Source organism: Heterocephalus glaber, unplaced genomic scaffold (assembly GCF_053883595.1).
Source record: "Heterocephalus glaber isolate CG9 unplaced genomic scaffold, H.glaber_assembly_v1.0 deba00000122, whole genome shotgun sequence".
Lineage (NCBI taxonomy): Eukaryota > Metazoa > Chordata > Mammalia > Rodentia > Bathyergidae > Heterocephalus > Heterocephalus glaber.
The window spans coordinates 74,196,384-74,222,657 of NW_028258138.1; the positions used below are offsets into that span (position 1 = coordinate 74,196,384).

The window sequence follows — 26,274 nt, forward strand, 5'->3', positions numbered from 1 at the left end:
TGGAGAAGGCAGATTAAAATGCTAAGTCCCAGAAAACAAATCCAAGTTCAGAGAAAATACAGGCATGCACATACATTATTATACTTCAGTCAGGCTGCATCACTTAGTGCCTCTTAGGACCCTGTCCAGTACAAATGTCCTTCAGTATCCATGGGAATTGGTTCTGTGACCCCCATGGATACCAAACTCTGTGGATGATCAAGTCCTTTAAACCAAACGGAATGAAATTATCTCTAGCGAACTTATACTGCCTACCTAGTCTAATGCAAATGCAGTGTAAATAGTGGTTACATTATTGACTAGAGAATAATAACAAGCAAGAAATTCTGTACTTGTCCAGGAAAAATGCAGTTTTCTTCCCAATACTTTCAATCTGCAGTTGGTTGACTCCAGAGATGTGGAGCTGTGGAACCAGCAGGTGCAGGGGCTGACTGTACTCATCACCTTTTTCAGTCTGTGCCTTGGGGAGCCCCTTCTTGTTGGAGGAGACAGTATTCATCCTGAGAGCTCCTCATCTGGGACTCGGTGGGGCAAATTGACAAATTATACTCTGAGTCAAGATAGGGTTCTAATGGAAAGATTAAAATGAGTAACAGTGTGGATCAGGGCCATGATATGTAGAGAAGAGTGAAAGAGGAACAGAGTCTACTGAGAAGTCCAATCCCCGATCCTGTGTGGCTGGAGGTGTCTGTGCACTTGAAGCTAGGTGGTCTATCCCATTCTGTGTGGGTCAAGGTCAATGAACCTCTAGGAAGAAGATGGTCCTCCTTAGTTGCAGATCTCCTGGTGCCCTGGTATCAGGCCTCTTCCCCTTCCCACCTTGAGTGTATACCCTAATCACCGACTGTGTACCAGGCACCAGCTTAGGCACATCAGCATCCTGACCCTGGCTATCTGAGGCTTTCTGATGCCCTCAGACACTCAGGACAGAGTGTCTGACCTCCAAACCCGATGTTGCTTCTCCCCACCCCTGCCACTACATCAGACCCACTAAGGGGCCCAGGCTCTGACGACTCTCTGGCTTCCTGCTCCACCCTCCTGCCTTCCAGGCACCTGCTGGACTCTTTCTGGAACCAGAAGGCAGAAGCCAGATGAAGGGCAGATGCAGTGAAGTCTACAGAGGAATCACAGCTCAGAGAGCAGCTTGGCTGACCCAGGCAAGAAGCAGCCCAGGAGGTGAGGCTGAAAGAGGCTGGTGGAGTTGCTACAAATTGATGGAGGGAGCTGGAATCTCACAGATCAGGGAGGAGATGGGCCATGAAAATTGGTGCTATGTCTTATCCCTTTCTGACAGTGCAGGCCCAAGATGAGCCCTGCGGAGAGCACTCCAGCTGAAAAATGTTCAAATCTTTTGTCACATTAATCTCTTCACTGCCAACTGTCAATCCCCAGGAAATTGTATTAAATATGGCACTAAAAGCTTCACATACAAAGATGTTCACCCAAATTTAATTTATAAAAGAAAATACTGGAAACCACCTAAATAACTACCAACAGAAGAATGATTTGGTAAATGGTAGCATATCAAATTTAATGGACTGTTAACCATTAAAATTACATCGACAGAGTGCTTTGAAAAATTACTGACATGGCAGGTGAAAAAAGTAGGATTAAAAAAAAAAGTAGGATAAAAAACAGTACAAAAGATTTTATTTATTATTAAAAGCTACTAAGCACTTATTATATACACGTGTAGCCTAGATTCTGTATTTCATTTAAATAATGCCATAAGATGGGTAGTGTTATTATTCTGCTTCACAGACAGGAAATTGACCTAGAGAGTAACTGGGGAATTACCCAAAGTCACAGCCAATCGAAGATGGGACTGAATTAAAAGTCAAGGGTGACTCCAAGCCTGTGATCTCCGTGTAAGCCTCCCTTCCCCTATAAATACTACCATAGCTATCCCTGCAATGAAAACAAAAGAAATCCCCAGCTCAGGAATACAAGCCAAAACCATCAAAACACAATGTAACTATCTTCTTGCTACTTTTGCTCTCCAAAGTATTTGTAAATAGCATGTTGCACTTTTACTTTAAAACATTCTTGAAGCAAGCTTGTTAGAGGGGTGCTATAGAGGGCTCATATTTCCACAGTAGTTCCCCCTTATTTTAAGTTTTGTTTTCCATGGTTTCAGTTACCCACAGTCAACAGCTGTCCAAAAATATTAAATGGATAATCCCAGAAATAAACCATTCAAAAATTTTAAATAACTTTTATTACAGTATGTTATTGTACAGTATGTTATGTATAATTGTTCTATTTTATTATTGTTGTAGTTAATCTTCTAAATGTTATCACATGTATGCAGGTACAGGAAAAAGCATCACACACAGAGGGTTCAGTACTACTGTGGTTTAAGGCATGCACTGGTAGTCTTGGAATGAATTTCCCACAGACAACGGAGACTACTGCAGGATAACATTCTCTGCCTTATTAGGTAATTGCTACACACCGGCACACACCTGGGATTGCATCAACCCTCCAACAATGCAGTGAGGTAGGAAGGATTATTCCTCTTTCAACTGTGGGGGTTAGCAAAGGGAAAAAGAAGAAACCCCAGCCCAGACATCCTGGCTGCAACACCTGTGCTCTTCCTCCTCTACCCAGGACCCCGCTGCACAGAGGTGCTTGGTTTCCTGGCCTGACTCTTAAGATCAGCTGAGCTCTCCCAGTGCTTGTTCACAAGCACAGGGCTGACCACTGGTCCCTGAAGAAGAAGTCAAGGTGAAGCGGGCTTTCCAGAGGTATTTAACCACACTCTGCATGCTTGGGTCCTGCCCTCCACTCCTCTTTCATCCTGCATCTTTCGGGAGGCCTGACCCTCAGCTGGATGGTGCAACAAAAGGTCCGAGGAGCACAGGTAAAGGCAGCAGAGATCAGAGGCTTCGAGAGAGACAAGGTGAAGTCAGATAAAAGGGCCTGAGATAGTTTAGGAACAAGGGCAGACAGGCAATGTGGTGGCCTGAGCTCAAGAGAGGAGAGAATGGCAGAGCAGAAAACTGTGGCAGAGCTAGGCTCCTCCATTCTCGGCACAAGTAGCCCTCACTGCCCTTAAAATCCAGATGCTTCCCTTGCTGATGCCTGTATCCTCAGGTACAGGCATCTTCTGTTGTGTTTTGTAATTACATCTCTGAACCAGTGGGTTTATTTTATAAGGACAAAAAGATTTTTACAAAATTTATAGTCAAATTCGTAGCCCACCTCTACCAGCTGTTCAGAATTGGTGAGTACTCATTTCTGCTGCTATTCTTATCCCAGGTTTATTATTTCCATATTTTCCCTCTTTGCTGGTCCCCCACCTCCACTGCAATAGAAAATTGTTATAGAATTTGATCTATACGATGCAGTTTTAAATGGAGGCAATATCATCCCTAGGAGGCTAAAAATTGATTTGAGAGGGCAAAAATCTTACTTTGTACAAGCTCCTGTATGCGAATCCTACAGTACATAAACAGAGATTACACCTGTAGTGTTAGATTTTCATTGAGGGACTCCTTAGGGGGATGACATAGGGAAAAAGGGTCAAGAATCAGTAATTGATGAGTCACCCATGAACTTGAGCAGCCCATCTACACTGACCCCTTCCCATGACACGGCTGCTCAGAAGTTAGGCAACAAGCAGAAGTCCAGCCACTTCTACTGCTTGGCCACTTCCCACGTGCTTTGTTTGGGCAACTAAAACCTGCAGTGTGACCTTTGCTTCCATCTCTGGAGACCAGTGGCTCTCCCTTTAGCGGCTTATAGAGTAACCTGCCGAGGGACAGTGTGTTCCAAGCAGAGCCCTTGGTCTCACCTCGGTAAGTCTGGGTGTTCAGTGGATCCCGATGAACCCTCTACAGAGCCTCCACTTGGGAATCAGGCACTAAGGTGAATAGTGTTTCATCCCAAACTTCAATGAAAGGGGTGAGGGTGGGGGCCAATTTGACTTTATTACTAAAGAGCTCCATCCCAGATAATCCACTAATCAAACACCAGGGTTCATTGTATGCATGGTGGGCTGACTGGCCTTAGACTGTTCAGAAAGTCCCTTCCCCTGTGTGCTGTAGGGGCAGGTCTCCTGTCCTCCAGCCCAGGAGTAGGGCATTCCACTGGGCACAGTGGGCTCCACTTGCCCTCACTGCTTGTGGGTGATGCAAGCCCAGCATGACAGGCTGTGGAAAGTATGTTCAGGTGCTTGGCTCCCTCAGCCTAAAGCCTTTTAAATCAGGATCCAGATTTGATTTGATTTTCCTTGCCTTCCTGGCTCAGACTCCTCCAGGCTTATTTTTCTCTCCCCTGTCTGGCTTGCCAGGGTTTGGAGCTAGGATGAGCCAAGTCCTTCACACTTCACAGGCAGCCTTCCCTCCCAGGGTGAGATGGTGCACAGCCTCTCACTCCAGCTCCCAGAAGGCCCCATCCCATCCTGTCTGCAGCCCCGCTGGGGTTTTTGGGTGAGAAGGACCTGCACTTCATAGAGGAGCTGCCTGGGTACTTGGTGTGTTATCAAATGAGAGACAAACAAGTAAGTCCATTCCTCAGCTTCACCGTCATGCAGCCAGCTATCAGGACACAGGTATCTATTCACCATCACTGTCCCCACCTATTTCTTTTCATAGGTTTGAGCAGAGGCAGGGAACAGGAACCACACTTGAAGGGGTCATCAGAGCATGAGTCCTACCTTCCTTCACAGCACCCAGCACTCAGGGCTGGGGTGTCTGGCACAGGCATGAGAGGAGCAGATCTAGAGCCTCAGTGATTACAGGATGTGAATCTTCTGAATGCAAGGGCAGCATCTTGGTCTCTGTCACCTTTTTATTCCAGGGGTCCTGCATGTGATTAATGTTATCAAAGCGAACCAACCTGCAAACTGCCTAGTGCAGTCAGCCCTGAGTGCCACAACCATCCCAGGTCACCAGGGGTCAACTGGTGAACACACTAAGAGGACAACTAGGTCCCTACTCCAAAATCTTGTTTACATTTTGTGCTTAGGACATCATGGAGTTCTGGAGCAGGAAAGGGCCCAGAAGTCATCTGGTTTGACCTCCTCATTTCATAGATGAAGAAACTCAAGTCCAGAGGCCAGAGTGCACTAGAGACCAATACCCAGGCACATGACCACCAGGCCAGCCCTCCCTCCAGATCACTCTAGCAGTGTGAAGAGAAGCCAGATCTGTGAAAATCAACAGACTCCCGGCCAAAGACGGTTGAAAGGATGGCATTTTGGCATCACCAGGCTGACTGCGGCACCCTAATATACTGTATTTAAATCCATCCTCACTCAGTGATGGGTGGGGCTCCATCCTAGAGGCCTTGGAGAACCCACAGATGAGTAAGAAATTTCTCTCAAGGGGCTGTCATTCTTCTGATAAGTACCTAAACATCCAGAACACAAAGCCAAAGGTATACAGCACAGCAGGCAAGGAGAAGCAGGGTGGGCTCCCTGGAAGAGGTGACATTTGGAAGAAGCTGGTTAGTACTCTGATATGCTTAGGGTGTGGACTCCAGTTAGTGAAGATGACAGAAGTCTAAGAGGACCTGCTCAGGGACCTTGGTGCATGGCACAGGCCTGGGCAGCAAAGCAGTGAGTAGAAAGCTTGTAAGAGAACTGACCTAGCATAACTGAGAAAGCTGAAAGCCAGGCAGCAAGCCTGGACTCAAAAGCATGGAAAGGTTCTGGTCCACTTAAAGCCCCTTGTTGGGAAGGACCTCACAAAAGGTCAGCCTGGAAGGTGCAGAAGGACAAACACCTGGGAACACAAGGCCACAAGTCTTCATGCCTCTGCCACCCGCAGATGGATGGAGAGATTTGATTCAGGAAAGGTGGTTAGATATGTCAGGTCTCATTCTTCATCTGGCTCTCCAGGAGACCACTGTCCTGAGTCCCTGGTGCTCCCCGCACACGTGTCACCTCACCGAATTCTGCAAAATGTTCTCCAAGTGATGAGGAGTGAAAGAGAGACAACTAGCATGCACTACTCTCAACCTAGAAGAGGTCTGTACACTGTAAGATGCTACACTAAGTATAGCATATTATTAAAAATAAGATGTAATCAGAATAAACTATAAAGGAAACTCTACCACCAAGATACAAACAGACCCTGAGTAGAGAATAAGATGTTAAAAATGGAAACAACTGTTTAGATTATTTGGTTCAACTCCCAACCTGGTTTATAGATTGCAAATCAACATCCTCGCTAATGAGGACTCTGCCCTCCTCACCTACTTCAGCACTAAACATCAAGCTTCCAGTTCATGGTAAAGTGCAGAGTAAGCATTGATTGAGTGAATCAAATCCAAACACTCAAAATCTGTCTGGAATAAATACAGAACATTACTTAGAGAAGGCAAGAGAATATTTAGAAAAATCTGTGAACTGAACAAAAAATAATCTCTCTTTGCCAGGCACCCAGTAGGAGCTGGCAGTGAAGTATGTTTTTAAAAAATAAGGTATGTGAAACAGATCACACACTATAATATCTAAGTCACAGGATTTCAGAACTCAAATGGCCTTTTAAGGGTCATCCAAACCATGACTTTATAAGAAGGAATCTAAAGTTCAAGGAGACGTAGTAGTCTGTCTAAAGTTTTAAAGCAACTCCATAGCAACTAGATCCTCAGTCCAGAGATCTTTCCACAGCACATTATGTTAATTATCTAATTAAATTCTAAATTGTAGAGTGCAGAGTATAACCCTCCTGGAATGTGGCAATGGAAGAGAATACGAGGGGATGGACGAGCTGGAAAAAGGTTCATAGAAGAGGAAAAAGTTAATTTTCTGTTTCCCAAGTAGATAGCTCATTAGTTGTGAGATCAGCGAAGGTGATAGTCACATTTGCTTTTTCTATGAATCCCCAGCATCTTGAGCACACAAGAAACTCAACTAGTGGTCAGTTTTATAAAAAACCAAAAGTAGCATCTTTATTACTAACTTTGAAGGAGGTTACATATAGTAAGGTCTGAACATACCCAGTTCTGTGGAACTGCACAAAAGGGACAAATGACCTCACTCGGGTGCCGTCCCCCACGCCTCTGCAGACCCTCACTAATGCCCAGCCCTGGTGTCCTGGCCCTGGCCAAGCAGAGCGCACTGTGAGGGTAAGAACACCTGAATCAGGGCCTGACTCTCATGGCTCACTGCGGCACGCAGGTTTGTTTCCGTTTCAAGGCAGACAGTCAGGACAGTCAGAAACAGTTAAAACAATAGGGCCCCACAGGCCTTCTTAGCAAAGACAGATGTATCTGGATAGCGCCAGCTTCTTTTCTCTGATAGAAAACCTGTCACCAAGACATTTTAAAGATGTAGACACTTAAAGAATTTCCAACAAAAAATGCTATTCACACGCTTCCAAATTTCATGCAGTGAACATGTCGATGATTTTATGTAGCTGTTACCAGTCTGTGCACAGTGTCCTTTCCGCTTTACATTATTCACACACATTTCCACTTATGAAAGGAAGTATCAAAAATGCCAAGTACACGATTATGTAATATCTGCCACATTGATGGGTATTTAATGATCTTCCTCTGAGCACAAACTGGTTCCTTTTTGCTGTTATGAAAAGTGCTCTGAACATCTTTTTTCCTTGTCCTTTAAGAGTTAAGCTGGTGTCGGAAGTGGAATCTGTGCACAGCATATCTATGGTTTTACTGCCCCTGTGACATCCTACCAGTCTGAGCCCCAAGAAGGCTACACCAATCCTTAGTGCTCCCAGCAAAGGAAACCTCTAATCTCCTCACAGCCTCAACAGTGGGCTCTTGGTAGCTTTTATTTTGCTAGTCTTTCAGGTACATAAATACTTGAAAGGGATTTTAATTTCCACTTGTTTAATTGTCAGCAGTGTTGTGTAATGTATTTTGATGCAGTTACATATTTTCTGTGCCCAAACTTTGTCTACTGTTTTTTTTCCATTTAAATTGTCTCTTCAACTTTGAACATTTACCAGATAGAATCTGGACACTGAACTCAGAGAGCTGTACCAAATATTTTTATATGCATTTTATTACACTTTTTAAATTATAAAGATAATTTCTAGCTACTGTTTAAAAATTACAGCAATATGAATATGTATAAAGTACAAGCGGAAAACTGAGGTTATAAATTGGCAAAGGGTTTCTTTTTCTCTTACTCTTTCTATCCCTTTCATAATTCTAAGTAATATTCTGTATCTGTTAAGTGACACAAAAATATGAAAACTATATATATTAATGGATGCAATATAATGTCTTGATAGATGTACACATTGTGTAATTTTTGAGTCAGATTAAACATATCTGTCTCCTCAAACATTGATCATTTTTTATGCTGAAAACTTTCAAAATCCTTTCTTATAGCTTTACAGAACTTCCTGCCATATGGCAGAATTTCCTGCTCCTAACTGTGACTAAGTACCCTTAGTTAATCTTTCTCTGGTGACCACCATTCTACTCTCAACTTCTTCGTATCTATTTTTTTTTTCAGAGTTGGAGATTTAACCCAAGGCCTTCACACAGAGCTACATCCCAGCCTTTTAATTTTTATGTATCTATTTTTAAGACAGGCCTTGGTAAGTCCCTAGGTTGCCCAGGTGGGGCTGGAACTTGTGATCCTCCTGTCTCATCCTCTCAGAGTGCTGGGATCTGTGCCACCACACCTGGCTTCTATTTTTTAATTTAAGAAATTAGACATCACTCGTTCCACTCTGAATGACGAAAATTTTCTATGGCTTACACTGCTCTCCTCTTTCCAACCTGTCTTGATTTTTAGATCTCTTATTGGGCATTTATGGTGAGGCCACAAACTCAAATGTCCACAGAGTTTGGGCAGGAAACCCAAATACAGAAAGTGGATCCAGGCAAGAAACATCTGGAGGCTGTTTCTGCCCATTTTCTGCTGTCCACCTGGAACGGGAAGGGAAGAGAAGCAGCAAAGAGAATGAGCAACAGGCACTTGGCCTTTGTGTTAGGAGGTAGCTGGGAATAAGGAGATTAGCAATGTGGGCAAGACCCGTGAATGCCACCCACTGAGAAAGTGGAAATGTTGCCAGATCTCATTTTTATGAACAAACATTCATAAATAAATTGTAAGCTTCCCATTTGTACATCTTAGTTCAAACTTTTGGAGACCACCGCCAGCCAAATACAAAAGCTCCCTGCACCTAATCTGGCCAATGAGTTGACCATTTTTTACCTCTATCACTAGGGTTTTAAGTCATATACTTAAACCTTTGTTTCCTGACCCATCCTTTTTTTTTTTTTGTACCAGGGATCGAACTCAGGACCTTACACTTTCAAGGCAGGCACAGCACCACTTAGCTAAATCCCTGGCCCTGACCCATCCATTTTAGATGCTATCTCTTCCCTTCCTATTGTACAAGATGAGGACTTCAGTGTTCCTATACTTTTTTCTTCTAGTCTTTACTTTACCTTCACCACTGCTTTACTTTTGGCTTGTCAAAGCTTAAGAATTTATTTTCTATTCTGTAACTATAACTAACACTATTGAGCTATACCTATGGGTTGATCCTAAAAAGAGCAATTTTCTTGACAGCAATATTATATTGTATACATGTTGGCCTCAAACATCTAGTGGCCATGAATGAGTTATTCAGAATCACTGACTGAAGAACCAGTTTCCCAATGTAGGCAGCCATGGTGGCTTTTCTGCCTCTCAGGTTGGTCCTGTCTCCCTGAACAAGAGGCTCCACATGGGGCACATCTCTGGGCAGGCTGACTTAATGTTAGTCTGTGAAGGGAGTGGACAGCACGGTCGATAATTTCCACCTTATGGAAAAGTGAAAGATTTTTTCTTGAGACACTGACAATAGCTACACTAAGACTTCAGTTTTGTTCATATAGATAGTAATCCATACAGATGGTCAATTACCCTGATTTCTACCTTACAGTCTACTTCTACTCTTGGAATTCTTTCATTTCAAACATATGGTTTCCCCTTCTGCCAAGGCCTTCCCTCTTATCTGTTCTGGTGGACAGAGCTTATAGAGCAGTGGTGGTGAACTGATGACATGTGTCTGCAGTGGGCTGTTTGATATCATCAAAAGCTGTAAAAGGTTCACCATCACTGCTATACAGCCTTCAATATAATCCCAAGAAAATCTCTCAGCCACTAATGTCCTCTTCTGTTATTAGTGCAGTCCTGAATTTACTCTTTGAATTTTTTTTTCTAATACTGTGAATTGAACCTAGGGTGTCATGCATGATAGGCAAGTGGTCTACCACTGAGTTATACGCTCATCCCTGTTTATTTTTTTTTTCAGACAAGATCTTGCTAAGCTCCCCAGGCTGGCCTCAAACTTGGGATCCTCTTGTATCAGCCCCTGGACAGCTGGGGTGATAGGTGTGCACTCTCTCATTTGAACTTCTCTGTTTATTTCAGTGGCATATTTGGGAAGGAGAAAGTTAGTAAATCTGTTTACTACATCATTTTGAGCTCGAAGTGGCCACCAAATGCTAACAATTACACAGTTTCAGCAATACCTGTCGTCTTTCACATCCTCTTGCTTTAGGAATTCCGTGGCAGCCTGGAACAGACAGCTGTGGAAATCTGGGGAGCACATTCAAGCTTGCTGGGAAAGCGAGGTTAGCTTTCTTTACCAAAGATGAAAGACACATACTGTCTCAACGAAAGATGACATTGTTCTTCAGATAAATCCTATGTCCTAAGTAAATTCTCAAGAATCCACTGTCTTATTTCTATTGTGAATGGAACAATTGGTTTCAATGAATCTTCTAGCTGTGGATAACCAACACTTAAGAACTGAATTAAGTATGATCAGTCCTGGCCAAAAGGATTTTTGGTGGTGATGGAAATGTTCAATAATGTGCGCTGTCCAACACAGGAGCTATTGGTCTCATGTGACTATGGAGCACTTATAACATGGTAAGGGTGGCTTAAGAAATGCATTTTCAATTTCATTTCATTTTAATTAATCTTAATTTAAATAGTCACATGCTGGTGACTATCTTACTCAAAACTACTCTCATAAAGGAAGCAAAAGATGATAACAATAACTGACAAAATTGTAAACTGATACAGTGTAAAACTGAGTCATGTGCATATTCTAGAAATTCAGAGGGAACAAGTGAAGGTTAGAAAGCTCAGAATTTGATCTATTATGTCGATCAAGCCAGTGATGTGAAGAAAGAATGCTAAATGATGTGAAGTAAAAAGAGCAAATTGCAGATTAGTAAATGCACAATTGGAAGGATGAACAGAGAGGGCAGAACCTCCACGCCACACTTTAATCTCTAAATTCCTACCATACAAACTACGCATGGAACTTATTCAAGTGTCTAATGATACATGGTCACATCCTGCTGTTTTATACGCACACATCCTCCTCCAGAACCACACCACCGAGACTCCTGAGGACCAAAAGCAGGTCACACTCTTATTTTGAATTTCTCGAGGCACCAATCATGGCAGCTGAACACTTCTGAGTTGAGGGCAAACTGGGAAGCAGGTACTAGAGAAAGATACTGTTTGTTATGTTTTGGATCTGGAGCATCCTTGAAAGGTTCATGTATTGAAGATTTGGTCCCCAATGCAGTAATGCTCAGAGGTGGGACTTTTGGAAGGCGATTGAATCATGGGGACACTAACTTCATCAGTGGATAGAGCCAGCGATGGATTCAAAGTCTTATGGCATTATTGGGAAGTCACAGACACTTAGGAGGTGCAGCTTGGTTAAAGGGAACAGGTCAAGGGGTGTGACCTTGGGGCCTACATATGGTCCCAATCCCCTTCCTCTCTCTCTGTCTCTTCTGTTTCTGACTCTTCCCGCCCCCGCCTCCATGAGCAGCTTTCTTTTGCCATGATGCCCTGCCTCACCACAGGCCCAGAAACAATGGAGTCAGCTGTCCAGGGTCTAAAACCTCTGAAACACTGAGCCAAAACCCCCTTTCCTCCTTAAACTTATTATTCTCATGTGTTTTGTCAGAGCAGCAGGAACACACCCCTGCCAGTCAAAGTGGAAACTAGGGAATCATCCACCTTTCTCAGACAGGTCTCCTCATGTTCCCTTCCCCTGCTGTCCACACCCTACATATGAACACACCTTGAGAAGACCAGGCTTATCCCAAGGCCCCATCAGTGACAGAGAGACCAGCAGTCTGGCCGAAACCTCAAGAGGCACTGAAGTGCACTGAGGGTGCATTCTCAGTGGTACAGCACATGCCTCCTAGCATGTGTGAGGCCTTGGGTTCCATTCCCAGCACCACACATACACACACAAAGGCACTAAAGTTTTGGCTCCTCAGATTTGCAACACAGCCAGGCCCTCCCACCACGTTTGTTTTTTGTTTTTTTTAAAATAAGAATACAGGGCCAGGGATTTAGCTCAGTGGTTCTGTCACCTACCTTGCAAGCGCAAGGTCCCAAGTTTGATGCCTAGTACCAAAAAAGGAAAAAAAAGAAAAATAAGAATGCATTCCAGGGCAAAGGGGAAGAAGTCTCCAGTAATTTCAGTTTTTTGTTTTTTTTCCAACACTAACCCTTTTCATACTGAACCCTGGGTGAAGAAACCAGCACATCCACACTGTAGCTGCCCACACAGGCTACAGAACATAGAGAAGCAATTCAGTCAGCTGCTGCCTCTGGGGCCTGGTTCTGTGCACACAGAAGCCTCAGCCAACAATGACTCATAGCAGCAGTGCAGTCCCACCCTACCCACCTCCCGCCTGGGGGTTCTTCCTAAACCACAGAGACCCACTACAAACAAATGCCCCTAACCATGCCTCTCAGGCCCCACAGTGACTTTGCACAGGAAGAGGCCCATGCAGGTCTTGGGAGGTACTTAGGCCACCTGGCAGAAAGGTCCCGGATCTCGGATGCCCAGTACATTGGGAACAGTTTGATGACAGTGGGAATAGAGCACCTGCCGTGGGAGACACTACAGCTGGATGAAGGACCACAGGTTTCCAGAGCTCAGGCAGGGGCTCTGAGGTCTAAAAGCAGCACTGATGGGATAAAGAGCCAAAAGTTTATGAATTTCTGAAAATATAATCTTCTTAAGCTTTGGGCTGGCAGAGACAAAAAAGTAGCTTCAGCCAAGACAGACGGAGTCAAGTGACCCTGATTTAATAGTATTGCTCCATAAAGCCATTAGCTCACCATAAACCTCCACAGGGATGGCTTCTTTCCCTAGGCCTGGTTGGTTCAAGCCAAATGGCCAGAGTCAGGGAGGCGTGAATTCTTTTAGAATGCTCTAACTTGCAAGGCCACGTTCAGAATACTGAGCCCCAGCATGGTAAGTAAAAGTGGTAGTTTCTGAGAGTTTCTTAGCTCCTCCTGGTGCTGTGTCTTCTCCTCTATTTAACACCATCACTTAAGGGGATGCTGTATCCACTTGCATCTTATGAGGTGTTCATCAGTTAGGAATAATTTTTGTAAAATTTCCTGCAGCCAAAGATCTAATAATATTAGGGAGTCTTTCAGCCTCAGGATTTTGTCTCTTAGTGGCTGATCATCTATGTTCCTGCCTCCAACCAATCCTTAGTGTTCTGGCTTCTTGCCTCATGGTTTAAAAATGGCTCTCTGAGCACAAGGCAGGGAGCAGGAGAGGGGTGGAATATGAAAACACCAATGCTATCTTTTTAATTTTTTCCCCTTTTAAACAGAAGGAACTAGCTTTCCCCAAAGCTTTCTCAATGACTTCAGCTCAAATGTGTCACTCTGCAAAAGAAGCCCCCTAGAGTGGCCTCTAATATGGAAAAGGGCAAGGAAAGGGGGACTGGCAGTGAGTCATGTGCTGGCAGTCCAAAGCATCTTCCAGAAAGTGGAAAAAGCCCTAAAGGATTCGAGGGACTGAGACCCACAGAGATGAGGGCCATGCTTAAGTCACCGTCATCTTCCTGATAGGAACAGGTGCTTTTTTGGAGGAAGGGATCCAGTTAGTCTTTTGTTCAAAAATAGATATGAGAAGGAAAGGGCAGGTAGGGTGGTGGTGGCAGTGCTTATCTCTTTCAGGAATAAAACCCAAAAGTACAAGTGACCAACTTGTACCCACCAGCTCTGCAGGTGGTGAGAGCAAACCTGTGTAACTTGCTCTCACTGTGGCCACTGTGTTTCTCGGTGGGCGCTGGGGTGATCTCACATCCTAGGGACTCCTCATCAGAGACTGCAACTCTGGAGAGGGCAGGGGAAGCTGGCTGAGGTCCTTGGATAGTTGAAAAGAAGAAGCCTCCTGGGCTGTAATGTGGACCCTTGGGGACCGAACTCAATAGTGAAGGCACAAATCTAAAACACTTGCTCTGAAGAGCTGCAGGAGCTCAATCCCCAGACAGCTGAGGCCCTGTGGAGTTGAGACAGACACCAAGCCTGGTGCAGACCAAGCTCTGGTCTTAGCAGGCTGTGTGCCCAGTGGGAGGCACAGCGCTGTGATCGGGGTCAGGAGGCAGCAGGTGGAGGTTACCAGGCCCAGGGCGGGGACCCACCTGGCAGGGACCCACCCAGGGTGAGGACTCACCCTGGGGATACAGTCTTTCATAGCTAGTAATTCCCGCTCAAAGCTCTGACACTCTGTGGCAACAGCACCTTGGTTTTTACTCCTGTGAGGGCACCAGTGCAGGAATGTCCTCAGTTCACCTTCCTCTCTGGTATCAAAACAACCAGCTTCCTCGTTCTGGGTTGCTGGAGATGGTTCTTCCCTGAAACAAATGTCTTTTTGTGTTCTTTGCTGCAGAAATGATGCACACTTGCAGCACACTAATTTACAGAGCACTTTTTCCTACAGTTTCTACTCCTGGAGTTAGCCAAACCATGTCTGAACATTCCCCTGGGAGAGGCCTCCTCTGCAGCACTATGCACCAGTGGCCAGGCACTGTTCTAGTTAATCCCAGTCAGGTGGGGAGTAGAAAGTAGCCCTGTACTCTGGCTCACCAAGCACAAGAGTTTCCATCCAGTCACCTAACTTCTGTCTAGGTACCTTCTTCTAAAGGTTCCAGTACATCCCAGTTGTGCTGTGGGCTAGGAACCCAGCCTTAACACAGGGCCCTTTGATCATTCAAGACCCAAACTGTAGCAGTGCTGATTGCAGTATTCTTGAAGCATTGAAGAATGCAGTATTCTTGCATTTTCTTTGTGAAGATTTGGCTTGGTTTATACCATCAGTGCAGTAGTTGGAAGCCTGTCCTTGAAGCGGATATTGGCACTCCAGCCACTCCATTTCTCTTTCTGCTCCCTGGTCAATATAAGATGAGCAGCTTTCTTTACCATGTGCTCCCCACCATGATGGTCTACCTTGCTGCATTTTCAAAGTGTGGGCCCAAGCTATCATGGACTGAAACCTCTTTAAATATAAACAAAGACAAACCTTTCTTCCATATAAGTTGATTCATCTCAGGTATTTTGTTACTGTAACAGAAATCTGACTAATACAACATTGTGAATGCATCCAATGACACTGATTGTTCACTTTAAAACAGTTAAATGTATGTTATGTAAATTTTGACCCAGTAAGAGAAATGCTGTATTGCTACACTTTTGGGCTTCATGAAGTACCTTTTATCATCAGCTTTTCTTCTCATACTCTGTAGACCAGAAACAGCCAGCTGTTTTTTCTCAGATAAGGAAACCTGAGATTCACTGAAGGTGTGAGACTTCAGGTGTGCTGCCTTCTGGGCCAGTCCTCATTCTGTAAAGGTCCCAAATCACACAGCTCCAAGGCAGCAATGAAAGCAAGGGAACCATTGGATGTAAGGAAGCTGTACTATCTCTTTACCTCCATGTTCATCTGAATTGAGGAAGGAGCTCATCTCTCAGAAACACTGTGGTGGTACAGGCCTTTAATCCCAGCACTTGGGAAGCCAAGGCTAGAGGATTGCTGAGTTAGAGGCCAGCGTGGGCTATACAGTGAATTCAAGCCCAGCCTGAGCTACACAGTGAGACCTTGTCTCAAAAAAGAAAGGAACAAAAGAAAGAAGCAGAATAGTGAGGAGGAAATAAGATCAACTTTGCTGTCCAATGCATTTCTTTGATGTTTAATTTTTAATGAGTATAATTCAATGTTTAATAAGTATATCTGTAAAGTTGTGCAACTACTACATTAATTTCATACAATTTTCACCTCAAAAAGAAACTGTACCCATTACCCATCATGCCCCATCCCCTGCTCCTTCCTGTCCCATTTCTGTCTTGATAGATGTTCCCATTCTCGACATTTGTGTATATGAAGTCAAGTAGTATTTGTCATTTTATGACCAGCTTCTTTCACTCAACAAAATGCTTCCAAGGTTCATTCCTAATCTACAGTGAATCACAGTAAGAAAAACAGAACAGTTCTCATGCTGGTAAAGGCCACAAACAGCCCCAATATTCCCCTATAATCTTCTTTTTTCACTGAGCACAATATTAGACAATCTAAGCTATTTGTCGATGTCCTTTTCTCCTATTTCATACAAAGTGACAAGGAAGTGTCATGTCACATCCATTTGCAGAAGTAGAAATGGAAGCCTCATAAAAGAATAGGACAAAGGATCTCATCCCATAATCTCTCATCCCATTACTCAAGGTCAACTAAACAAATACTCCCACCAGGGAAAACGCAAGAGAAAAATTAGTGGGTTCTCAATTGTCCAGATGTGGGGCCACATATTTAAACCCAAGCTGTATTCTTTCTGCCATCAGGCCATGTGTTCTATGAGGCGGCAGCATGTACCCAGAACATAACCTACATCAATGGCAAAATAGCTCAAGATGGCCAGCTTCTATGTTCCTCTCCATTCCTGATTTCTCCAACACAGACTCAAATTCACCATAAACTACAGAAACAGAGCAAAGTGGTACTCAGTTATATGAAGGCCCAAAAGAAGACCAAGTCTTCTACAGTTTCTGGCCTGCTGAAGAAAAGCTTCCAGAAGGAGCAATGGACAACATACTGCAAGCCTCTCATCCAGCCACACTTCTTACCCGCCCTTCAAACTTGGCTGTGGTGCCTTCTTTGATGCAGAGGTTCCGAGGGGGCAGAATGAAAGCAGGGGCCTCCATCAGTGGTAGGGAGCCAATGCTTGAAGGATCCACACTCAGGGAGGTTTTGGATACGTGCGATGAGGCAATCAGCTTCACATCCCCCATGGTCTGCAAAAGGAAGAAAGGAGACCAGGTCAGATCAGGCCCACCACAGCACTTCTTCCCTATAGGTGTCTCAGCCCAGCCTGAGGGTGTAGGTCTGATGAGGAGCAGGTGCCCCGTCAGGCTGGTGTCCACCAGAAGCTTAGTAACTTCTCCACAGGAGGTGCCAGGGCCAGGCAGAGCCTGTGGCCATGCCTGCCTCCTCAATACCCTGTAAGGAACCTTCCATCTATCCTTGGTCCCATCTTCTAGAAAAGGGAGGCTAGAACAAGGAAAGGGAGACTGGAACAAGAAAAGGGAGACTGGATGGTGCAGAGGTTTAATGACAGATCACTCAAATCTGCACTGAAGAGTCACTGACCCTTCAGAATTGACATCTACATGGAGCCACTTGTGTAGGAAGTAAAAGCTGTTGAACTACAGAGTTCACAGGCTACAGAATAATGCCATCCATACTGCAAGAAAGGAAGGAGCTGGAGGTTGTTATGGGGAAGGGAGGAGAGAGTTTGTGATTGAATGAAGGGACAGAACAAATGGAACTAGATTGTGGAAACGGCTTAAAGGTCAGAGAACTTCAGGGAAGGATTTTATCTGTTTAAAACAGGCCCAACAGGGTCACATGCCCAAGGATTCAAGGTAAAAGGACGTCATCACTGACAAGAATACCTCAAGGCTGCACTCTTGGTCCAGGACTAACATGGGACCAGACAAGATGCAGCTGGCAGGCTCATGGGAACAAAGGGGCTGATGCAAGAAGCTAGAATACGTGGCTACCTGTTGCAGCAATGTTTGATTCTTTTGGAATGTTCAGTAATTTTTAGGTTTACATACATTTCATTGTAAACCCCAGAAAATACCAGTGTGTAAAAATATATTAAAGTGTCATTTATTGAATACTCACTGTGTTCCTAACACTATAAGGAAGATGATACATTATCATATTTGTTGTTTTTTACTTTATTAATTTTTTATTGACACATAATAATTGCACAACTTACAGGATACAATGTGATTATTTTGGTACATGTATACATTGTGTTATGATTGAATCAGGGTAGTTAGCATATCTTAAGCACTTATCATTTCTTTGCGGTAATAAAATCCTTTTCCCAGCTATGCTGAAATGTACATTCTGTTAACTATAGAGCCCCTCCTGTGCAACAGAGCACCAGATCTTATGCACCTATTTACAGTAATAATCCAAAGTATAATTAACATTTTAGTATATGTGCTGCCAAAGGGAGCACAAAAGTATAATTAACATTTTGCAAATGGGGAAACTGAGCTTAAACAGGTGGAATAACTTACCCACTGCACAGCTGACATGGGATTTGAACCCTGATTTATCAGGTCCCAGAGGTCTTTTTGGCCATGCCACACAGCCCAAAGGAGAAATATGTGAAACCATCCAAATGCTATTATGTAATTTTGTTTTCATGAATATAGAAAAATGTGCATTTTACATGGTGGAAAGAAAAAATATATAGATGCTTCCTCTTTTTTCCTCACAGTTATTCTTACAGCTGCTTTCCATAAATTATATTTAAAGTATTCCATCATATGGGTGTATGACTAGCTCTCTGCTGTTGGCTACTTGGTTAATTTCTAAATGTTTTATAAGAAGACACTCTGCATGAGTCTTTTTTGTGCCAAAATTTATCCCTGAATTCCCAATGATTTCCTTAGGGTTTACCTTAAAAGGTAACTATATCTGGATATTGTGGTGCATGCTTTTAATTCCAGTACTCTAGGACACTGAGGCAGAAGGACTGCAAGTCTGGGCCTAGCCTGGGCAATTTAACAACTTGCTAAGACCCTATCCAGAGGGAGAAAAAGGGAAGGAGATATAGGTCAGCGTGAAGATCCTGGATTCAACTCCCAGGACCTGAGCTCTTTGTTGTAAACAAAAGAAGCCAATTTTGGCTCTAATAAATAAAGATGGGAATGATAGTGGAGTGGCAGGATCCAAAAGCCAGACCACAGGGTCAGAAAACAGGCTGCAGTTGAGGGAAGCTAGGTAGTCACACTCCAGTCACTGTTGTCACCATCTGGAAGACATCCTAAGTATGCCTGTTCTAGGTTCCAAGCTCAGATTGGGGCCTTAGCAGACAGGGACAGCTCTGGATGGGGACTACATCTTATCACAAAATCCCTGGGGCCTAGCACATGGCACAGGACACACATCTACTAACAGGTGAGATGCACATTCTTAGTTTTTGCTTTTCTGTGCATTTTCTTTGGGTATTCAGTCACACACTTGTGACTCAAAGGAACAGTGGTACTTGGGATATATAAGTAGTTGGTTTAAACTTAATATCTAACAAAAATAAAACAGGGGTATATCTTTTGAAGTACAAGTTACTGTAACAGAGTGACCAGCTTGGTAACAGGTTGGACAAATCTGGCTTTCTCTTTCACTGATAAGGAATTAGCTTTGCAAAAAAATTCCTTTCCAAATGATGGGACTCCCCAGGCTCAGTGAAATAAGCAATAACTGCAAATACTTACATAGCACTTGCTGTACGTCAGGACCTGCACTAAGCATATTTGTTCCTTACAACAACACTTTGAAACAGATAATTTCATCCTCTCCATTTCAGTGACTAGCAAGCTGTGGCCAGTGAGATTAAGAAATCTGCCAAAGGTTGTGTATTTAGTAGGGGGCAAACCTGGCACTGGAGCCCAGGTGTGTGGCACCTGAGCCCTGTTCCTACTTGGGGCCCTCTCACCTCCCACAAAATTCAGGCTTGGGTGGTGGGAAGAGGGTCTGAAGCTGACATAAAAAAGGGGCAAAGTGGAAAACTGTTCAATTGACATACATGTAAAATTTCACATGTAAAGTTATTTTTCTGTATTTCAAAGTACACTGTCTGCAACATTAAAAGATGGCTGATAATCTGAGATAAAATGTTTGCAATGAAAATGAAGAACTAGAACACATATAAGAAGAAATCATCCCAGCAGATAAATTGGCAGAGGATATGACCTGGACAGACCACAAAACACAAATGACCAGTGAACAAATGAAGAGCCCAAGTAATAACCCAGGACTGTAAATTAAGAACAAGCTGCTATTTTTAAGCTAACCAAACTGACATTTAGAAAAGAAAGACAGCATACAGTCACTGGTGGTGAACCTATGGCATGTGTGCCGCAGTGAGCTGTTTGTATCCCTGAAAGCTCTAAAAGGTTTGCCATCACTGGCATACACAATGTTGGTGAGACCATGGTGAGATCAGTATGCGCTTATCCGCCTAGGAGAGATATCACTTTGTATGCTTTCTGCAAAGCAATTTGGAAAAAAAAAAGATACTGAAAAATCTGTCCATCTCTTTTCTTATAAACCTACATTTAGAAATACGTTATCAGGAAAGAATAAGACAGGCAATTTCAAGTTTATATATAAGAACACTGGTTGCATTATTTATAGCAAATGATAGATATAGTTTTAAAAATCTGGTTAAATATCCAACAATGAGAATTGGTTATCTACAGCAGAATGCTACGCAGTTAATTCTATGGGTGTGTATTTACAAGGAAAATAATGACATGAATGTAATAATATAGAAATGTTAAAGAACATGTTATTGTGGAAAATTTCAAACATATAGAAAAGTAGAAAGAATGATAAAATGAGCACCCCAGATATGTACCACTTAGATTAAATAAGCTTTTTCCATATTTATATTATTGGGTTTTGTGTATGTTTCTAGAATCATTTCAAAATAGTCACGGATTTTTAGTTGGCACAATAATTGTACATATTTATGGGGTACAGCTTGAGAATTCAAAGCATGTAAAAATGATCAAATCAGAGTAGCTAGCATTTCCAGCTCCTTAAACATGTATCATTTCTTTATGTTGGGAACTTCTGAGTGCTTCTCTTTTTTTTAATAAAATATATAATAAGTTGCTGCAAGCTATAATTACCCTGCTACACTATGGACCACTACCACCTATTCCTGCCATCTAACTGTATCTTGGTATCTGCTGTGGTTTAGATCTCAAATGTTCTGCAAGGGCTCATGTGTTAAAGGACTGGTTGCCAGCTTCTGGGGCTCTTGGGTGGTGGTGCAACCTTTAGGAGGTGGGGCCTAGTAGAAGGAAGTGAGGTCACTGGGGGTGTGCCCTAAAGAGGATATTGGGACCCTGGCCCCTCCTCTCTCATTATTCACTTCATGCCACCATGAGGTGAGCAGCCACCCCTGCTACAAGCTTCCTACCATGATGTTGTGCCTACCACAGGCCCAAAAGCAATGGAGCCAATGATCAAAGACCACACACAATCTCTAAAATTGGGAGCCAAAATAAATCTTTCCTTCCATTAGTTGATTTTTTTTTCAGATGTTCTGTCACAGCAGCAGAAAGCTGACCAAGACCGTGGCGATGATGCAGCCCCCCTCTATATCCCTTACCCCTACCTTTCCTCTAGAATTATCCCTATTCTATGCTCCCTTTCTATGCAATAAACTTTTCTAGCTTCGACATATGTGTGAGAACGTCTGGTGCTTGTCTTTCTGTGCCTGACTTACTTCACTGAACATTACGTCCTCCAGTTTTAATTATTTTGTCAAAAATGACAAGATTTCATTATTTTTATGGGTGAATAATATTACACAGTGTATATATACTATGCTTTATCTATCATCCACTGAGGGACACCACAGTTAATTCTATACCTTGGCTATTGTGAATAATGTTGCAGTAAACATGGGAGTACATCTTTTCTTATACATATTTTAATGGCAAGAATTAGAATATATTCATTCACTCAAAATGAATTTATTAAGCATCTAAGCAGGCCAGACTAGGTGCTAGGTACAGAGCAGTGAATTACATGTGTAGGGATATTATGTGTGTTTGTATTTGTGTAGTGGATATAGTAAAAAGAGTAGGAGAGGAATATATCTTGCATAGCTACCTAGGACCACAGCCCAGCAGGAATGCTGCTCCTTCTGTCTCCGCCTCTGCCTCTAAGGTGAGGCAACAGACGCAAGAAGTACAGTCAGGACCAGAACTGAGGATGAGACAGAGTTGGAAAAATGAGGATCAGACTTTTGTGACCCTGCCACAAATCCAGGGGCACTGCCACTTTCCATCTGTTGGTCGGGCCGGGCCAGGTACTGTACTTCCATCTCTTGGCCTCCGTTTTCTGTCAGTGGGAATACTACCCACCACACAAGGAGGAAGGGAGGACTCAAATGGAGTGTACATAAGACCACAGTACAGCATAAAAGGCATTCAGTAAAGTGGGAGCTGCTGGTGGCTCACGAGAAAGCCAGCCCACCACCCTAAAGACCTGGACTCTGTCACCAAGGACACCAAGAAGCTGAGACTGCCTGATTATCTTCAGGTAAGGTATCTGCATAGGAAGCAGATGGCAGAGTCCGGGAGAAGGCCAGGAAGAGGCCCAAGACCCACTGACCACGGAGCATGTGGCAGACATCATGCTTCGTACAGCCTTACTTAATCCTCACAATCCTGCTGGCAGTTCTGATTACTAACCTTCCTTAGATGAAGCCAGGGAGGCTCAGAAAGCCATCTACACTTGCCCAAGGTCACATAGCCAAGAAGTGAGACTGCAACCAAGATCTGATGGGAAACTCATATTCTGCTGGCTTCCTGGAGGCTCACAAGGTCCAAAATGAGGCATTTCCCAACATCTCCAGTAATGGGAGATGCCACAGGTAGGCCTGGGAGTTGCCCAGAGAAGAGAGGCACAGAATGAACCTCCGCTTTCTGCTCTCAGGCCTGCTTTAGAAGACAAAGACTCACCAGGACCCTCTACAAATCCTCATGATTCAAGATCTGCTGAGGTCCACCTAAAACTCCTGAAGGCTTTGCACTTGGCCTTAAGAACAAAGAAGGAAGGAGCTATCTATCCCTAGAAGGGGCTGGCTTCAGGCAGAAAATGCACAGGCCAGTCAGTACATCAAGGAAATCTCCAGTCCCTTGGGAGGTATGCTGGGGAGGGAAGTCAACCATCACACAGGTAGAACCAAAGCCCAGATTCCAGCTTGCCAGTCACCCCCAAACAGCTCAGCTCACCCTTAGCCCATCGCCCTGCCTACCACCATCGTCAGCACAAACATTCCTGCCACTGCCATGCTGCCAATTAATGGCCACTGAAATACTTGGGAAAATGTTAATAATGAAATAAATTAAGTCAAAGCATCCTTGCTCCTTGCTAATCTTTCATCATGCCTGGTGACCACATTCCGGTAGAGAAAACCAGAGGGGCTGGGTGATGTCCATAATATAGTATTTTCGCTATCAGCACAGCAACACTCACTGGCTAAAATCAAACACAGCCAGCCAGGGGGTTGCATTCAATGTCAGTTAAATGCAGCTCAAAGGATAGAGACATAAGAGGAAAACACAAGGGAAGGGGCACGAAAGAGCAGTCGTCCAAGAGGTGGATGACCCCTCCCCCACTGGTGTTTGGGCCAAAGTACCTCCACATGGGGTTTTTCATAAGTAACATGGTTATTAATCACACAAAGCACCACTAAGTTAATTGGGCTTTAATTTGATTGAAAGCATTTTAAATTGTCTCTTGACCCCAAAAAGAAACACTTTTCACTGTGGCCAAAAGGGAGTGCAAAAACACTCCAGGTGGGTTGAAAATCAGGGATCAAGTTATACAGCAGAGTCCCCTTCTCTATTCAAAGTACACACAGTTTGAATGACCAGTTCCTAAGCACGTACAGATTTGCAGGGCATCTGGAAGTACCAAATCTTCCTGTAGGGAAGGGCTCATGAGCAGGCTTGGAAGTCTGCAAAGAAGTACCCCTGGCCCCAGCACACATTAGAGGTGGCCAAACTACCCATGTGCAAATGCCCCAGGCACTGACAGCTCACTCTGTCTCCTTAATCCTTCCAGGTGTGCACTCAGATCCTGACAGATGCCCTAATCACTCCTAATCCCACTGGGAGCTGCTCCTCTGGCCACTCTAGGCTGACTTGCCATGACCCACCTGAGCACAGTGGGCCAGGGGAACACACCGGCACATGACACACCTGAGGCCTCTTCCCAGCAGCTGTCACAAGAGGCAGGATGTGAGTTGGCTGCACTTCACCACTGTGCTGCTGAGATTCCTGTCCAAGGTCTGGTGAGAAGGGAGAATAAAGAGAGCAGGAGCCAGAGTCCAGGGCCAGACTGAAAAAATTAAGGGGCTTTGTTCTAACTCTGCTCGAAGATGTTGCAACTTGCCTTCTGCCAGGCAGCCAACTTCACTCCGGAGATCTGTTGTTCTAATCCGCCCAGCTGGGGCGACCTTTGAAACCTCTGGCAGCCACTGCAATGACTCTCAATGGAGTCCACGGGAAATGAAAGTTCACAGGTTTTCACATGTTCAGAATTGCTGAATCTACTCTGAATACTGAGGGAGGACCCTGTCAAGCAGAGAGCTGAGTCCTTGCATGGGGCACTCCCCCAACTCCATATCTGGCATGGAACACCACTCCAACCCCTTGGCACATCTGGCCTGGAATTACCACCCAGTCCTCATGAGACATTTGGCTCCTGAGACCCAGCCCTTTCTTCTTCAAGCTGAAGAAGCCCTGTTTATGATCCCCAGAATTAGGACGCAACCCTGGGGAGCAGGATAGAGTGGGAACAGGAGTGCTGCTATTCTGTGAAGGAACCAGGCTGAGACTTGAGCCAGGTTTCCATGGATCATGAACCCCAGAGAGCCCTGGAATCCCTCCTGGAGTATGCTGCTACAGTGGGGCTGCAGGTGACGCCCAGGCCAGATCTCCCAGTTCCAAAGGAAATGCTCATCCTGCGCAACTCACACCTTGGGACAGACTGTGGACATCTAAGTTAGGAATGTCATGAACTTAAGCTCACTTGAATCATAGTGGATTCTTGAGAAATTCCTGTTTTCCTAACACTTAGGGGATACCCAATCCTGCAGATCAGTAGTTCTCAAACATTTTTGGTGGTCAGAACCTCTATATACCCCTCAAAGTTATTAAGGACCTCAAAGAGTTTTTGTTTGTGAGTTGTTGCTAGCAAAATTTAGCATATTAAACCCAGACATGGTGGTGCACATCTGTAATCCTAGCATTCTGGGAGGTTTAAGGAAAGAGAATCACAAGTTTGGGCCCAGCCTGGGTAACTTTGTGGTATAGTGAGGCACCATCTCAAAATAAAAACTAAAAAGGGTAGGGATGTAGCTCAGTGTGAGAGCCCTGGGTTCAATCCCCAGTATTGCCCCCCAAAAAGTATATTACAAATTAGTGTATTACAATGGAGAACTACTCTGCCATAAAGAAGAATAAACTTGAGTCATTTGTAGGAAAGTGGATGCATCTTAAACCATAATATTAAGTGAAATAAATCAGACACATGAGCTTAAATATTGCATGGTTTCTCTTATATGAGAAACCCAAATATAAATAAAGAACAAAATAAAATAGGGAGATAGATCTTTTGCAAATGGGAAGGTAACCAAGAGATGGGGAGGGGGAGATAGGGATGAAAAAAATTGAGTTGTGTTATGTACATGTGTCAACACCCCATGAGGAATGTAATCATTATGTACCGCAAATATGCACTCATAAAAAATAAAATTGAGGGCCGGGGATTTAGCTCAGTGGTTTCGCCACCTGCTGCGCAAGCGCAAGGACCCAAGTTTGATCCCCGGTACCAAAAAATAAATAAATTAATTAATAAAATAAAATAAAATTGAAAAAAACCAAATCGGTGTATTAGAAATTAAATGAAATATTAATTCATTTAAAACACCAATAATAAGTCTATATGTTAACATAATTTTTCTTTTTGAGACAGGGTCTCACTATGTTGCCTAAACTGTTCTCAATCTCCTGGGCTCAAGTGATCCCCCTGAGTCAGACTTCCAGATAGCTAAGATTACAAGCTTACATCAATATGCCCAGCAACATAACTATTTTTTTGTTTTAGTTTTTGAGTTTTATTGGTACCGGGGATAGAACTCAGGTCCTTGCACTTGCGGGGCAGGCAGCAATATATTTTTAAAAGAAAAATATATTTTTTGAAACAAAAAAAAAATTAGTAAGAGAAGTTGCTCAGTTTTGTAATTTTTTTAATGTTTTGGGGTTGAAACCAGGGCCTTGTTCATGCTACACAGGTCTCTACCTGACCTACAGGACCCGATCCTGGCCTATTAGAAGACAGCTGGATTATCATATCTGCATCTGCAGCTAGTCTATTGGAACATCACAGTATAGAGAGATAAAGT

General features: G+C 43.7%; 1 protein-coding gene and 1 long non-coding RNA gene across 10 annotated transcripts in view; one reads left to right on the forward strand and one right to left on the reverse strand.

Annotated features, from left to right (window-relative positions):
* Positions 1 to 26,274, reverse strand: part of Mylk (myosin light chain kinase) — a 251,216-nt gene that overhangs the window by 148,392 nt on the left and 76,550 nt on the right. For 3 of the 7 annotated variants that reach the window (XM_087216251.1, XM_087216250.1, XM_087216247.1), the window contains exons 1-2: positions 24,025 to 24,046; positions 16,886 to 17,053 (exon numbers count right to left, since the gene is read on the reverse strand). In XM_087216251.1, the coding sequence (XP_087072377.1) occupies positions 16,886 to 17,050 (165 nt within the window). In that variant the 5' untranslated portion in view covers positions 17,051 to 17,053; positions 24,025 to 24,046. Of the gene's footprint in view, positions 1 to 16,885; positions 17,054 to 17,408; positions 17,628 to 24,024; positions 24,047 to 24,067; positions 24,254 to 26,274 lie in introns of those variants that run through there. The other 4 variants (XM_004873623.4, XM_087216248.1, XM_004873625.4 and 1 more) reach the window with 3 other exon arrangements.
* On the forward strand, positions 2,253 to 12,953 carry LOC106008551 (uncharacterized). Of its 3 annotated transcripts, XR_015453056.1 has the most exons (4): positions 2,253 to 3,870; positions 4,295 to 4,504; positions 4,599 to 10,315; positions 10,485 to 12,953. It is a non-coding gene; the product is annotated as an uncharacterized LOC106008551 (long non-coding RNA). The 3 variants fall into 3 exon arrangements; XR_015453057.1 differs by having other exon boundaries at positions 2,258 to 3,800; positions 4,599 to 12,953; XR_001182869.3 differs by having other exon boundaries at positions 2,262 to 3,870; positions 4,599 to 12,953.